Source organism: Oenanthe melanoleuca, chromosome 15 (assembly GCF_029582105.1).
Source record: "Oenanthe melanoleuca isolate GR-GAL-2019-014 chromosome 15, OMel1.0, whole genome shotgun sequence".
Classification (NCBI taxonomy): Eukaryota; Metazoa; Chordata; class Aves; order Passeriformes; family Muscicapidae; genus Oenanthe; species Oenanthe melanoleuca.
Window position 1 is genome coordinate 3684657 of NC_079349.1, and position 14269 is coordinate 3698925.

At 55.1% G+C, this 14269-nt stretch overlaps 1 protein-coding gene across 1 annotated transcript in view; it reads left to right on the forward strand.

Annotated features, from left to right (window-relative positions):
- The first annotated feature begins 5195 nt into the window (after positions 1-5195).
- RPH3A (rabphilin 3A) overlaps positions 5196-14269 on the forward strand; it is a 29915-nt gene continuing 20841 nt past the window's right edge. Inside the window, exons 1-4 of the mRNA XM_056504583.1 lie at positions 5196-5250; positions 11978-12172; positions 12503-12517; positions 13768-13902. Of these exons, the coding sequence (XP_056360558.1) occupies positions 12096-12172; positions 12503-12517; positions 13768-13902 (227 nt within the window). The 5' untranslated portion in view covers positions 5196-5250; positions 11978-12095. The remainder of the gene's footprint in view (positions 5251-11977; positions 12173-12502; positions 12518-13767; positions 13903-14269) is intronic.

Consider the following 14269-nt stretch of genomic DNA (forward strand, 5'->3'; position numbering starts at 1 on the left):
CCCCCAAATTAACCGTGGAGAGGTGTCGGGGGTGCTGCACCCCGAAATTAAACCACATAGAGGTGTCGGGGGTGCTGCTCCCGCAAATTTAACCATGAAAAGGTGTCGGGGGTGCTGCTCCCCGAAATTAAACTATATGGAGGTGTCGGGGGTGCTGCTCCCCCAAATTAAACCGTGGAGAGGTGTCGGGGGTGCTGCTCCCCGAAATTAAACTATATGGAGGTGTCGGGGGTGCTGCTCCCCCAAATTAAACCGTGGAGAGGTGTCGGGGGTGCTGCTCCCCGAAATTAAACTATATGGAGGTGTCGGGGGTGCTGCTCCCCCAAATTAAACCATGGAGAGGTGTTGGGGATGCTGCTCCCCCAAATTAAACCATGGAGAGATGTCCGGGGTACTGCTCCCCCAAATTAAACATGGAAATGTGTCAGGAGTGCTGTTCCCCCAAATTAAACCATGGAAAGGTGTCGGGGGTGCTGCTCCCCCAAATTAAACCATGGAGAGCTTTTGGGGGTTCTGCTTCCCCAAATAGAACTATATAGTGGTTTTGGGATGCTGCTCCCCCAAATTAAACCATATAGAGGTGTCCGGGGTGCTGCTTCCCCAAATCAAACCATGGAGAAGTTTTATTTTATAAGGTGCTGCTTCCCCAGCCTCAGGTTTGCAGCTCAGGACCCTCCCAGCAGCATCCCTGCGGGTTTTTGAGGGAGAAGAGGAGTTTAAATGGATAAATCCCTGAGTTCGGCAAGGATGCAGCAGGAGCTGGGGGGTCCCTCATTCTGGAGGGTGATGGAATATATCTCTGGAATATTTCAGCAATGATTTGGCAAAGCTGATGCTCCCCGTTGAGGGGTGGGAGGGGAGATAAAGCTGAAGAGAAAGCTCCTTCCTCCCCTCTTTTTAATGCGCTGTCAGGAGGAATTTCAATTATTTAAAGCTCACAGGTACGTGCTCCTTGCAGCCTCCAAAATGAAACAACGCCCCAGCTCTCCCCAGCCCCAAACCCAGGAAGGTTCTGGGCTGCTGCCTTCAGCTGAGTGCAAGACAGCCAATTAATTAAATCAGTAAATAAGTTCTCCTAATCCCATTAACAAAAGAGGAGCTGGAGATTAAATCTTTGATGGCACTTACTGCAAAATTAATGCAGGCAGCGTGTTAGGAAATGTATTCTTCCCCTCACCTCGGCAAGGATAACAGAGCAGTTTTATAGGACAGGGCGTTATCAGGAATGGGAAATGGATGTAAAACCAGCAGAGATCTCATTAAAAGGGTGTAATGAGCTGCAGGCTGAGCGAGCTGGGGCTGCTGAGCTCGGGGCTCTGCGGCGCTGCCACACCAAATCCTGCCTGTGCCACCGCGGGAGGGGACACGGGGGAGCTGCTGCGGGATTTGGGGTCCCTGTGGGATTTCTCAGCTCTGGGGTGAGGCAGGAAGTGCCTGGGAACGGGGATTGGGTCCCTGTGGGATTTCTCAGCTCTGGGGTGAGGCAGGAAGTGCCTGGGAACGGGGATGTTTCAGCAGGATGAGGAGCAGGGTGGGATGCTGGAGCCGCCTCGCTGCGGAAGCTCCCTGGCATTCCTGGCAGGTTGGGAGAGGGGATTGACAGGATGGGGGGTGGTTAAAAACATCCTGGAACCCTCCCAAGGTGCTGCTCCTCCTCGGCTTCTCCAGAGGAGAAAATCCCTTCCCCAGCCCTTGGAGCAGCTGGCATCCCTATGGCACTGCAGGGAAAGGACAAGGGGAAAAATTTCCTTTTTTCTTCATTCATGGATTTATTTTATCCCAGCACTTTCACTGGCGGGGTGGATCAAGGATGTCTCCTCTGGCTTGTGCCTTGTTTGGTGTTTTTTGAGGGTGAGCTGGAGGGGTTTGGGGTGTTGCTGTTCCCTCCCAGCTCCTGAGGGAGAATCCCAGGGATGATTTTCTCCTGCTCCAGCCCAAATCTTGGCTTGGGGTTTTCTCTCCTAGGAAAAGGAGATGCAAACTCTGTGATCCCCAAAGTTGTGGGACAACCTGGCTGGATTCAGCTTAGAGCTCCTTCTCCATTCTCCTGCTCTTTTCTCCTCCTGTCTTTTCCCTGCTCTGGGAGGCTGGGGATGGATTTGGGGTGCTGGATCCTTTCCCATCCCTTTGTGTCTCCAAGAATTAAATCCCTCCAAGGCCCTTGGTGGGTGTGATGAGCAGCACATGCTGAGGATGAGTTATGGAATATGGGTCCCTGTCTCATTCCAGGGAGATCCTGGAGGCAGATCCATGGGGACCAGCCTGGGGGGAAGCAGCTCAGTGATTTACAGGAGTGACAAACACTCCCCTGGTGCCTGAGCTGCCATCAATCCTTTTAATTTCACTCGTTGGAGCTGCTCAGGGAGGGCCTGACGTGCTCCTGATTTATTTTCCCTGGATCACAGCTGTTATCCAGAGTTTTCCTGTGCCTGAGCTCCCAGACTTCATCCACTGCCACTGGAACTCCTTTAATCTTAATTAAAAACAGAAGAAAAATTGTATAAAATCCACATTCCATTTTCCACCAGACTCTGTTGGTAGCAGAGGGATAATCCCAGCCTGGTGCTGGCTCATCCCTCCCTATCTCCAGTCTGGTGCTTTAATTAGACACCACTAATTATGCTGTAAATGAGGGGGGAGCTTTTCCCTGCTCCATCCTTGTCTCCATCTCCATCCTTGGATGCATCCAGAGCTCCATCCCCAGCTGCATCCAAGGATGGGAAGGTCAGGATCTGACAGGGAATTGATGCTTGGAGCTGTCTGCACCCATGAACTCGGTGTTATCCCTCAGTTATTCCCACAGAAATCTGCAGGGATAAACCCAGACCATGGGGTGGGGGCTGATCCAGCCTGGAGCAGGGAAAGGCTGCACAGCCCTAAAAATTTCCAGGATTTTTGCCTCTGCACTGGAATTTGAGCAATCCAAGCAGGATCTGCTGTGCCTGGTGCTTCATCCAAATCTGGGCAGGATGGTCTGGGGTCAAATGGAGTGGGAAACTCCATGATCAGTCAGATCCCAAGGGAAACACAACAATTCCTGGAGAATCAGAGGGGCAGTGAGGGTGAAGATACAGCAAGGAGGAAATAAATATAGAAATGAATCTATAAATGAATATTTAAATGAATATAAAAATGAATATATAAATGAATATAAAAACAAATATAAAAATGAATATATAAATGAATCTATAAATGAATATATAAATAAATGTGTGAATTAATAAATAAATGAATATATAAATGAATATAAAATGAATATACAAATTATTATAAAAATAGAAATGAATATAAAAATGAATATTCAAATGAATATAAAAATAAATGTAGAAATGAACATATAAATGAATACATAAATGAATACATGAATGAATATAAAATAAATATATAAATGAATATACAAATAAATGTATAAATGAATGTACAAATGAATGCATAACTAAATATACAACCCTCCCTGCTTTGATCTGCTGGAGGATCTGCCAGACTGCCAAATTGTACTTCCAATTCCACAAAAAAATCCCAACTGCCTCTTATTTTTGAAGAGGGGCTAAAAAAAGGAGAGTGGAAGTGCCAGGGATTTAGAACAGACAAGTGCAGGTGTTGCTTTGTTTCCTTTCTGCAAAGCCACTTTTAGATCTGATTTTCAAATTGCTGCTGCTTTTTGTGAATCTCCAAGGAAGGTGTCAAGACAGATCAGCTTGAAAGTCCCTGTGCTTCTCTCTCCAAGTATTTTGCATAAGTGAGGCAATTCTTCTGCTAAATAAAAACACAGAGTTGGGCCTGGAAGAGAAGAAAATGTCCATCAAGGATCCTGCTGGTGCCAATCAACACTCAGCCTTCAGTGCTACAACACTTTCCTGGCTGAAGGCAGGAAAAAACTCCATCCTTCCAGGATTTCAGGCATTTCTGTTTAAATCCTCCCCAAAAAGCAGGGTTTCCATCAGGGGTTTGCTTGCAGCTGGGGGAAAACCTTTTCTAGGAAATCCAGGTGAAATATGAGTGAAATTCCCGGAGGAATGAGGAACTTTCCTCCTCCAAGGTCTCGGCCAGAGGCAGCGTGGTCCTGGTTTGTGCCTGGGGTCAGGAGCTGCTCAGGATTTGGGCAGGCCCTGGGATCTGCAGGGATTTGGGATTGGAAGGGGCAGAGCTCCCACGGATTTTGGCAGCTGCTGCAGGTGGGGAGGATATGGGAGCTTAAATCCCACCCCACTCCAGCCCTGCCTCGGGCTCGGACTCCTTCCACCATCCCAGGCTGCTCCAAACCCCAGTGTCCAACCTGGCCTGGGGCATTCCAGGGATCCAGGGGCAGCCTCACCATCCTCAAAGGGAAGAATTCCTCCCAAATATCCCATCCCTCCCTGCCCTCTGGCAGTGGGAAGCCATTCCCTGTGTCCTAAATCTCCATCCTTTGTCCCAAATCCCTCTCCAGCTCTCCTGGAGCCCCTTTAGGCACTGGAAGGGCTCTGAGCTCTGCCTGGAGCTTTCCCTTCTCCACGTGAACATTCCCAGCTCTCCCAGCCTGGCTCCAGCCTTTGGAGCATCTTTGTGTCCTCCTGGATTCACTGCAGAGCCTCCCTGTGCTGGGATCCCAGAGGGGACTGGGATGGGATGGGATGGGATGGGATGGGATGGGATGGGATGGGATGGGATGGGATGGGATGGGATGGGGACAGGAAACAATGGGGGACAAGATGAGGATGGGAATGGGGATGGGATAAGGGTGGGGATGGGATAAGGGTGGGGAGGGGATAATGGTGGGGCTGGGATGGGGATGGGGGCAGGACAGGGATGAAGACGGGAATTTGATGGAGACAGGCACGTGGATAGGATGGGATAGGAATGGGGAAGGGGATGAGGATGGGACAGGGATGAGAACAGGGTGGGGATGGGATGGGACGGGATGGGATGGGATGGGATGGATGGGATGGGATGGGGGATGGAAGATGGGGGTGGGAGAGGGTTGGGGAGGAGAATGAATGGAAGAGACAGGGAGATGGGATGGGCTGGAGGAGAGGGAGAGCACAGGGGGTCCCACCTTGCGGGGTGGGAGTGCCAGAGGGGCCGAGCGGCTGCGCCGGGGAGAGGGGCGGCCCCGGCCGTGTCCCCTCCCGTGTCCCCTCCCGTGTCCCCTCCCCGCACCGCCCCGTCCGTCCGCAGTGCTGCCGCCGGAGCCGCGCAGCGCCAGCGCTGCCGTGCGCGGGGAGCGGCCCCGGCACCCCCAAACCCCCAAACCCCGGGACCCCAGCCCAGGTAAGGGGGGGATCGGGGGTCCCCAGGGCCGCAGGGGTGGGGGGATCTCAGGATGTGCCGCGGGCTGTGCAGGGACAGGGATGGGGATGCAGCTCTGGGGTCGGGATGCTCGGCCGGGGGTGCCCCTCGCCCCCGCACCCCTCTCCCGGCCCGGGGAAAGTTGGGGCACCCCGGGGCGTGCGGGTGGTGGGTGACACCCCCGTGGGTGGCCGGACGGGTCGCGGGGCTGGCAGCGCCCGTGGCTGCAGTTGGGGGGAAGCTCCGGGCGCTGCTGCTCGTCTTGACAACTTTGGAGCGCGTCGGGTATTTGCGGGGGTTGAAGCCCCCCAAAACTGGCTCTTTCCCCGTCCCCGTGCCCGGTGGGAGCTGCGGTGGCACCAAGGCTGAGCCCCTTTCCAAAATCCTGCCGGGACATTTTGGGGTGCTCTGCTCCCTGTTGGGCATCACTGCCCGGCTCAGGTGCGCTCTGGCAGGCGCTGCTCCTTTGCCAGGATGGACCAAAGCGATGCGAAAAAAGGCATCAAAAACCTTCCTGGAGTAGCCCGGAACCTCCAGGAGGCAAAACCCCCTCGAGAATGAGGCTGGGGCTGCTGGAAGCTGTCACTCCCAGGGATGGGTTCTTCCAGAAAATGCACCTGGTTATCTCTCCTGCTGGTGTCTTTCTAATAATGCTGGCTGTAGCTGGAGCAGCAATTTGTCTTTGTGTGATGATGAGCACTCCAGCATTTCCCTGCTCGAGCGGCTCCGAGCAAAGGCAGCTGCCCCGGCCGTGGCTCTGCTCTGGGCTCGCTCCTCCCGGGATCCCGGGAGCGTGTGTGGATCAGCCTGATCCCCCTCTTCCCATGAGGTTGCAAGGAAAGAAAAACAAAAAAAAAACAAACCAAAAAAACCAAACAAAAAAAGGAGAAAACACAAAGCTTCCAAACGCGGCCAGTTGGCTCCCGGGATGCAGAGATGAGAACAGATGAACCATTTGCTTTAATTACTGGTATCAAAAGCCCAGGCTGCAGCTTAGCCTGAAAATAAATATTGTTAATGTTGTGACACTGGGCTCTATTTGATGATGCATCATTCATCCGGGAGGGATTGAGCGAGCTGCTGCTGGAGGCTGACTCAGATGTGCTTCAGGGGAGGGGGATCGGCCGGGGGGCTGAGCCCCACAGCGGGGATCGCTGTCGCATCCCGCAGGAGCGGAGCTGGGTGCGCGCCGCAGCCTCGGGCAGCGCTGTGCCACGGCCGGGAGATGCGCTGGCAATTTGGGAATCCCGGAGCTCCCATCTGGGTGCAAATCCCATCCCCAGCTCCGCTCCTGCTCCGTATCGCACTTCCCTCTGCGCTGCCCTGGCTGTGGGAGAAGCACATTGTCGGTGTGGAGCATCCCTTTGTGACACTGCGGGGCTCTGCGTGGACCGCGTGGGGTGGAACAGAAACACTCCCCGCTTTGGGAAGGGCAGGGGGGGAAAGCTGCGGGGGGATGCGGGGCTCGGGCTCGCTCTGTGCCCGAGTTTGGAGGCGCTTTCCGAGGCGGATGGCCATGAGCCGGTTCCCCTGCCCCCCCCCGGGGCTGTGGTGACAGCGGTGACCCCTGTGCCAGCTCTGGTGGCCCCGGCTCGGTGCCCTCCTGCCGCCCGCAGCCCGCTGACGCTGTCACTGCGGTCGCTGCCAATTAGCGCTGGCGGTAATGAACCCTCCCGGTGGTCCCAGCCCAGCACTCGGGGCTGGAAGGAAGGAAGGAAGGGAGGAAGGGAGGGAGGGAGGGAGGGAGGGAGGGAGGGAGGGGGCTCTGCTTCCCCCCAGGCCGGGCTGATGGATTCCCCGCCCTCCCCAGGCCGGGGAGTGGCTGGGGCTGAGGCCGTGCGGGTTGATAAAGGTTGGGGCGGGGTGGGGGCAGCAATTCCCGTCTCCAGCCCTGCGAGCTTTGGATGCAGCTCTCCGGTTTGGGGTGATGGGGACACATCTGGCTCCGTGAAAACAGGTATTGAGGGGTTTTTGGGGAGGGGAAACTGGGAGCCCACAGTGCCCGGGCTGGTGGCCACAGGCTCCTCTCTGCCCCTGGCCCTTGGGGACGGGCACGCTGGCACTGGCCTGGCACTGTGTGGCTCCTCTGGAGATGCCACCCCTGCTATTGCTCCTGTGAGGTGACACCACAGCCCTCCACCATCCCTGGGGCACCTTGTGGGGTCTGCCACCCTCCCCTGGCAGCCAGCAGGACCTGCCACCTCCGAGCTCACCTGGCTGGTGCTTCCCAGCTTTTCCCGTGGCTGAACTCCCACTGTCACTGCCCCTGTGTGAGAGCTGATCCCGGCTGGGATTGGGGTGGCTCTGTCCATTCTCCCTGGCCCTGCCATCCAGGGTGTGATGCTGGCTCCAAGCTGTGCAGGATATTTCTGTTGCTAAGCAGCCCCTGAGCAGCAATGGCAGCACAGGGTGGGCTCAGACCTCACCTGGATCTGCCCCTCTGGCATCCCTGGCTGAGTTGGATATTTAGAGTGAGTTATTTATTTAATTTTTTTTTTTTTGCCATTGTCTTTCCTGTAATTAATCAAAGGGAGTAAATCCTTGTGACAGCATCCTAACAGTGTTTGGTTTGGGAGGGAGCTGCTGGAGGAAATGTCAGCGTGCTGCTTAAATAAAATTGACTGAGCTGCTGCTCAGCTTCCTTGGGATGCAGCTTTGTCTGGAGGATGGCAGGGAGCTGGGAATTCAGGGGGAGTGCAATTAAGGCAGTTCTCAGCACCTTGTGAGATTTTAAAACCAAGCCAGGAGGAACTGGTGTTGCCAAAGACTCCCAGTGGCTGTGGTGTGGATTTAATGGAAGGGCAGTGGAGGCATGGCTCTGTTTTTCCTGTCTCTGCTCTGCCACTGTCACCTGTGGACTGTGGCTGTCACACTGAGCTTTAATTAACTAATTAGTGCTACACTGACCTGAGAATTTGTGGGGCTGCTGTTCCCTGGTGGGGTTTGGTGTGGGGCTGGAGGATGTCTGGGTGTTTCCCAAAAGCTGCATTCCCAGGACCCCTCAGCTGCCCTGGGGCACTCAGGGCTCTGATCCCACCCCGTGGCTGTTGGAGGGTGTGGGAACACACAGCCATGGCTGTGTCACCTGCTGCCCCCTCTGGGATTGTCCTGTCCCTTGTCCAGGTGTCTGGAGCAGCTCCAGCCCCAGCAGCTCCCAGCTGAGCTCTGCCTCTCCAGCAAAGCCTGGCCCGTGGGCTGCTCCCTGAGCACCATCCAGTGGGCAGCTTGCCCAGTTTTGCCTGAACTTTCTGAAAGAATTTGCACGTGGGATGAGGGGAACGAGGGAATGTGGGGATTTGAGGGAGTTTGGGAGTGTGGGACCTCCTGCCCCTCCTTGCAGTGTCACACAGCTGCTCCTGCAGATATTTTGGGGGATGTTTTTCCTTTTTCCCCCCTCTCTGCAGGTAAATCCAGCAGTACCAAATCCTGCCTGGAGCCAGAGGATGGTGAGGATCTGCTGCCTGTCCCTATGAGTGCGTTCCATAGGGAATGGTGTGGGATGTGCAGTGGGAAAATTCCTTTTCCTGGGAAAGGATGAGCCCGGATGTTGGGAGATGCTCAGGGCACAGCTGGATGTGGGGTGTGGTGTCTGTGCCAGGTGTCTGGGCAGGATTTGGAATTCCCTGTGTTTTGCAGCCCTTCCTGGGTGCCAGGCATGGAGCAGGGCAGGATCTGCTCCTGATGGAACTGGGAGATGGCTGGAAATGTCCCCAGGAGCTGGGAGGGATTTCCAGCCAAACTTGGTGTTTTGGGATGTCTGTCCTGAGCGGTGAGGAGACAATTCCATCCTGGCTCATCCCAGCTTTGGCATTTGCTCCTCACACTGCTCATCTGGGGGGGGGTCTCAGTGGGTCCTTGTCACCCCAAAATGAGCCCCATCAGGCAATTCCCTTCTCGCCCCCTGTTTTCCATCCCTGGCTCCAGCTGTGGAGCATAAACCTGCTCCAGTGCCAACACTGCAAACCCCACCATCCCAACAGAGGATCAGTTTGGATCCATTCCCCTTCCAAACCTCCTGCTTGGTGATGACACCCAATAATCTCCCACTTGGCACTGGAGCAGCAGCTTGGGTTGGTTGGTTGGGGTCTGGCTGCTGCTCCGTGTTCCAGGTGAGTGGATGATCTCCAAAATCTCCATTTTTCCACCCGGATTAATCACATCAGGCTTTGTCAATGGAAAAATTACCTCATCATTGGCACTGGCAGGTGGTGAGAGCAGCAGACTTATTCAATATTTAAGAAAGCTGCATTGCAGAGCTCAGGAGGCTGGAGGGAGAAATAGGTTGCCTGTGTCAGTGTCTGCTGCTGGAGACAATCTCTGCAGGCATCGGCTGGCAAGTGTGGAGCTGGCTGGAAAAACCTCACCCTTGCCCTGGCAGCCTGGAAAAGATGGAATTTTCTCTCTTCTCCCCTGGTTTGGCATTCCCAGGTGGCTGGAGGGGGCAGCCCTTAGTGCTGGGCTCTCTGCAGCTCTTGGTCCTGGGTGTCTCTGTGCCCTGCAGTGGGGCAGGATTCATTCCATGGGGATCCCGCTGCTTTCCCAGCCCTCCCACAGCTGCTGGAGGGAAAATGGGACCTGCAAAGCTCCTGCCACTGCACCTGCCAGATTTTGGGTGCTGGAGGTGAGCCCAGGAGGCGGCAGCTCCAGCTGAGGGATCCACGGAAGGAGCTCAATCCTGCTTTCATTACAGCACGACCAAACCCAGGGGCTCCATCACACAGAAGCAATGGAGTGCTGTGATTGCAGTCATGTGGCCCTTCCTCAAGGCCAGGAATTAAGACCTCACTGCTATTCCTGGCTCTGCCCAGGATGTGCCACGTTGGCGCCGGCGGGAGCTGCCAGATCCCATCGGAAAACCTCGGCATGAGACAGCTCCTCACGTCCCCACCAACACCAGGGCAGCAGATCTGGGACCCTCCAGGCTCAGCCAAACCCTGGAAGGTCTTGGCACCCTCCTAGGCTGGGATATTTCCATTTCATTAAGGAGATGCTGCTGCATCCCATCGATCCCCGCTTGGGTGGCCACATCCTGCTGCTCAGGAGCCAGGATTTGGCAGTGGGGGCAGGAAAAGCCACCCTGAGCTGTTATTTTGTTCTTTCCCATGTGCTAAAAATGCTGGAGAAAGCATTAGGGCAAGCGGGGGTAGTTGCTGGAAGTAATGCAAAGTAGATTTTTCCAAATCTATTATTTATAGGTGGAGAAAGGGATTGTGTATTCCTCCAGCAAAGCAGAACACTCCCAGCCTCGCTGGTGTTAGCAGAAACTTCCAGCTGGGAAAAGAGTTTTCCTTCCTGTTCTCTCTTTGCTAGGGAAAAAAAAAAAGTGATTTCCCCCTCTTTTCCCCAGCTGCAGGGTTGGGGTGAGCATTCCTGCCCCCTGTGACCTTGGGGCAGCCCCTGATCCAGCTGCATCACCCCAAAAATGAGTGGGGGCATCCTGGTGCTGCCCCACTCCACCCGTGCCCACCCCAGGACCCCCTGGCTGTGCCAGGATTCTTCATTCCCAGCGGTAATTCGCTGCTGCAGTGCGGATTGTGGAGGTGGTGGGGGGGACTGAAATGAACATTTTGCTTCGTTAAGTGACCTTGTTAATCAGAGCCTTCAGGTCTGGCACGGGAACAGCGCTGTGTGAACCAGCAGAGCACTAATTACCCACGTGCTCACTTCTCCTGCTTTCCCAAAAATACTTTCTTACATCCCCAAGTTTTCCACGAAGCCAAGGTGAGCCTCAACCCTCCACTGACTCCTCAGGGAGTGATGAGAAACCCCTGCAATACTGCAGAGTGTTTTTCCCCTCTTTTTTTGGGAGTGTTGGGTGTCTTTTCCTGGCTTGGAGCTGGTGATTTCAGCGGGACAGGTTTGCAAGTTCCCGTTTTCCATCATTTCCTCGGTGTAATCTCCCCAGTTTCTCTGCTGGGGTTTTGCTGGAGTTGCTTCATGCCCTACAAAGCTGAGTTTAGGCAGAGCTCTAACTGGGATGCTGGTTTTGGATCCAGGCAGGGAGGAATCCAAGGCAGCAGCATCCCAGGGTGGGAAGGTGAATGATCCATGGGCTGGGAGCAGCCTCATTGTCCATGGCTGGGCTCTGCAGAGGTTTTCTTTGTGAGTTTTTTAGCTCTGCTGCAGGCAAATCTGTCAAATCCCTGGATTTCCCTCAGAAGAGGTGATGGATGAATGGCTCCATCCATCCCCACCCCCCTGCAGTGAGTAGGATCAGTGGGTGGAAGGGGCAAAATCCCTCCAAAAAATGAGAATAAAGCAACAATCAGCCTGTGGGTTCCATTTGTATTTTAGGGAGAAGGGTTTGAAAAATCCTCTCTGGATGAACTTTTGGAGAGGAGTGGACAGAGCCTCCTGTTTGAGTCCTGGTGCTGTTTTCCCTCCTGAATCCAAACCTTCAGTTTTTGGAGGTTATTTTTCCAGAGGGAATGTGGTTTGGGAAAGGACACGAGGCAAGTTTCCTTGTTTGTAGCTGTTTCTCTGGAATGGATCCCCCCCTTCCCTCCTGGCTCTGAGACCTCATAATTAACGTGAGGTTGGGGATTCATTAATTACATCCAGGCTGTGCTGCCCTCCTGGGAAGGAGGTGACTGGAAGCTCCTGTGCCTCCATACCCAGACAATCACTAGAGTGACATTCCTGCTCTTAACCCCACAAACAAAACCTTTCCCAGCGTGATTTTTAGGGATTTTTTTATTTTTCCCTACAGCCTGGCTGGAAGCTCCACTCCTTCATTGGCATCTGGGAGCGAAGTGACTGAAGTCCCTGGCTTGGGGACAGTCAGCGGGGCCCTGGTGTCCCCAAATTCATGCCCGGGGTGGCCGGCGATGACCGACGCGGTGCTGGGCGGCTCCTCCGAGCGGTGGATGTGCCCCAGTGACAGAACCATGTCCCTCCGAGCCAGGTGAGAGCGCCGGGCACAGGGACAGCCCCCAGGGGGGTGGTGACACTTCTTCCCGTGGGGACACCGGCGATTGGTTCAGTGCTCTTGGGTGGGGATGTTTTGGTGTGTCCTAAACGCCCTGAGCGAGGTGGGGACAGAGCTGGGGTGTCTGTCCTGCTGCTGTCCCTCTGTCCTGGACAACCTGGAGAGGGGCTGGGTTTGGTGTGGGGTCACCCCTTGGGGACCAGGAGTTGGGGACTGTCACCCTGAGCTGGGAGTGTCCCTGGCTGTGCTCTCCCCATCCCTGCTCCCACCTAATCCTTATTCCCTCTCTTTCCCTGTGCTTCCCAGCAGTGAGAAGGAGCAGTAAGTATCTCCCTTGCTTTTATTTTTCATTTTCTTCTTTTTTTTTTCCATCTTTTCCTGCTGCTTTGATGGTCTGAGAACGGGAAAAAAACTGGGTTTAGATGCAAAAAAAAATTAAGTTTGGCAAGTGTCACACAGGGTTTTAATGAACTTAAAGCTCAAGATCATGTGGGTCTGTTCAATCCAGAGGGGAAAAGAGCCAGGAAAGGTTTTTGGATGAGCAGGAAGGTGAGGAATGTTTGCCTTTTGCACCCCTGAGTGGCAGACATTATCCTGTCACCAGGTTAGCACTGCCTGACGCCCAGCCTGGGAGAGAGGATCTTTGGGAATGATGTTAGAGGGAGAAACACTCCCATGTTTGGAGAAATGTTCCCAAAAAAAAAAAAAAAAAAAAAAAAAAAGCCACCCACTCCTGCACCACCGCCCCGGTCCCACGGCTGCCAGGCAAACCTGGCGCTCCAGGAGAAGTGGAAATAATGGGAATATTCCTGAAAAGGAGTTTTCCCTCTGTATGAAACCAGTGTTTCCATAAATATGGGGATCAGAGCTCCCAGCCATGGATGGATGGGACCAGGGGATGGGAAGGATGGCTGGGTTTGAGGTTTGGAATTGCACAGCCAGGGCTGGGAATGGCTGGATCCCTGTTCCCGCGGGCTGGGTTTGGGGTGGGAATTGCTGGATCCCTGTTCCCGCAGGCTCCCCGCGGGCTGGGTTTGGGGTTTGGGGTGGGAATTGCTGGATCCCTGTGTTCCCGCGGGCTGGGTATGGGGTTTGGGGTGGGAATGGCTGGATCCTGTTCCCGTAAGCTCCTGGCGGGCTGGGTTTGGGGTTTGGGAATTGCTGGATCCCTGTTCCTGCGGGCTGGGTATGGGGTTTGGGATTTGGGGAGGGAATTGCTGGATCCCTGTTCCCGCAGGCTCCCCGCGGGCTGGGTTTGGGGTTTGGGTGGGAATTGCTGGATCCCTGTTCCCGCAGGCTCCCCGCGGGCTGGGTTTGGGGTTTGGGATTTGGGAATTGCTGGATCCCTGTTCCCGCAGACTGGGTTTGGGGTTTGGGTGGGAATTGCGGAATCCCTGTTCCCGCAGGCTCCCCGCGGGCTGGGTTTGGGGTTTGGGTGGGAATTGCTGGATCCCTGTTCCTGCGGGCTGGGTTTGGGATTTGGGAATTGCTGGATCCCTGTTCCCGCAGGCTCCCCGCGGGCTGGGTTTGGGGTTTGGGATTTGGGAATTGCTGGATCCCTGTTCCCGCAGGCTCCCCGCGGGCTGGGCAGCCCAGCCCGAGCGGCAGCGCAAGGGCGAGGAGCTGACGGACGAGGAGAAGGAAATCATCAACCGGGTGATCGCCCGCGCCGAGAAGATGGAGGAGATGGAGCAGGAGCGCATCGGGTAAGGCAGAGCTGGGGACAGCGACAGAGGGACCCGGGGCTCTGCTTGGCTGCTTTCCTGGGCAGCCTCTGCACTGCGGTGCCGCTCCTGAGCGGAGCTGCGGGGCGTCTTTGGGTCTGGGCCAGCAGGAACAGGGAGCGGCTCCGGGGCGCTCCGCTCTCACCCCGCGCTGGTATTTCACTGAAGCAGCTCGCTGCTTGTCCAGCGCTGAGCCGGAGCTGGAGGAGCTTGGTTCTGCTCTGGGAATCCACCCCGGTGTTAATCCCGCTCTGGAAGGGCTCAGTGCGAGGCTCAGGGGGGCTCAGTGATGTTCTGGGCTCCCCACAGCCACTGGTACCTCATTTTTCACCAGGGCCATTCCCGGTGC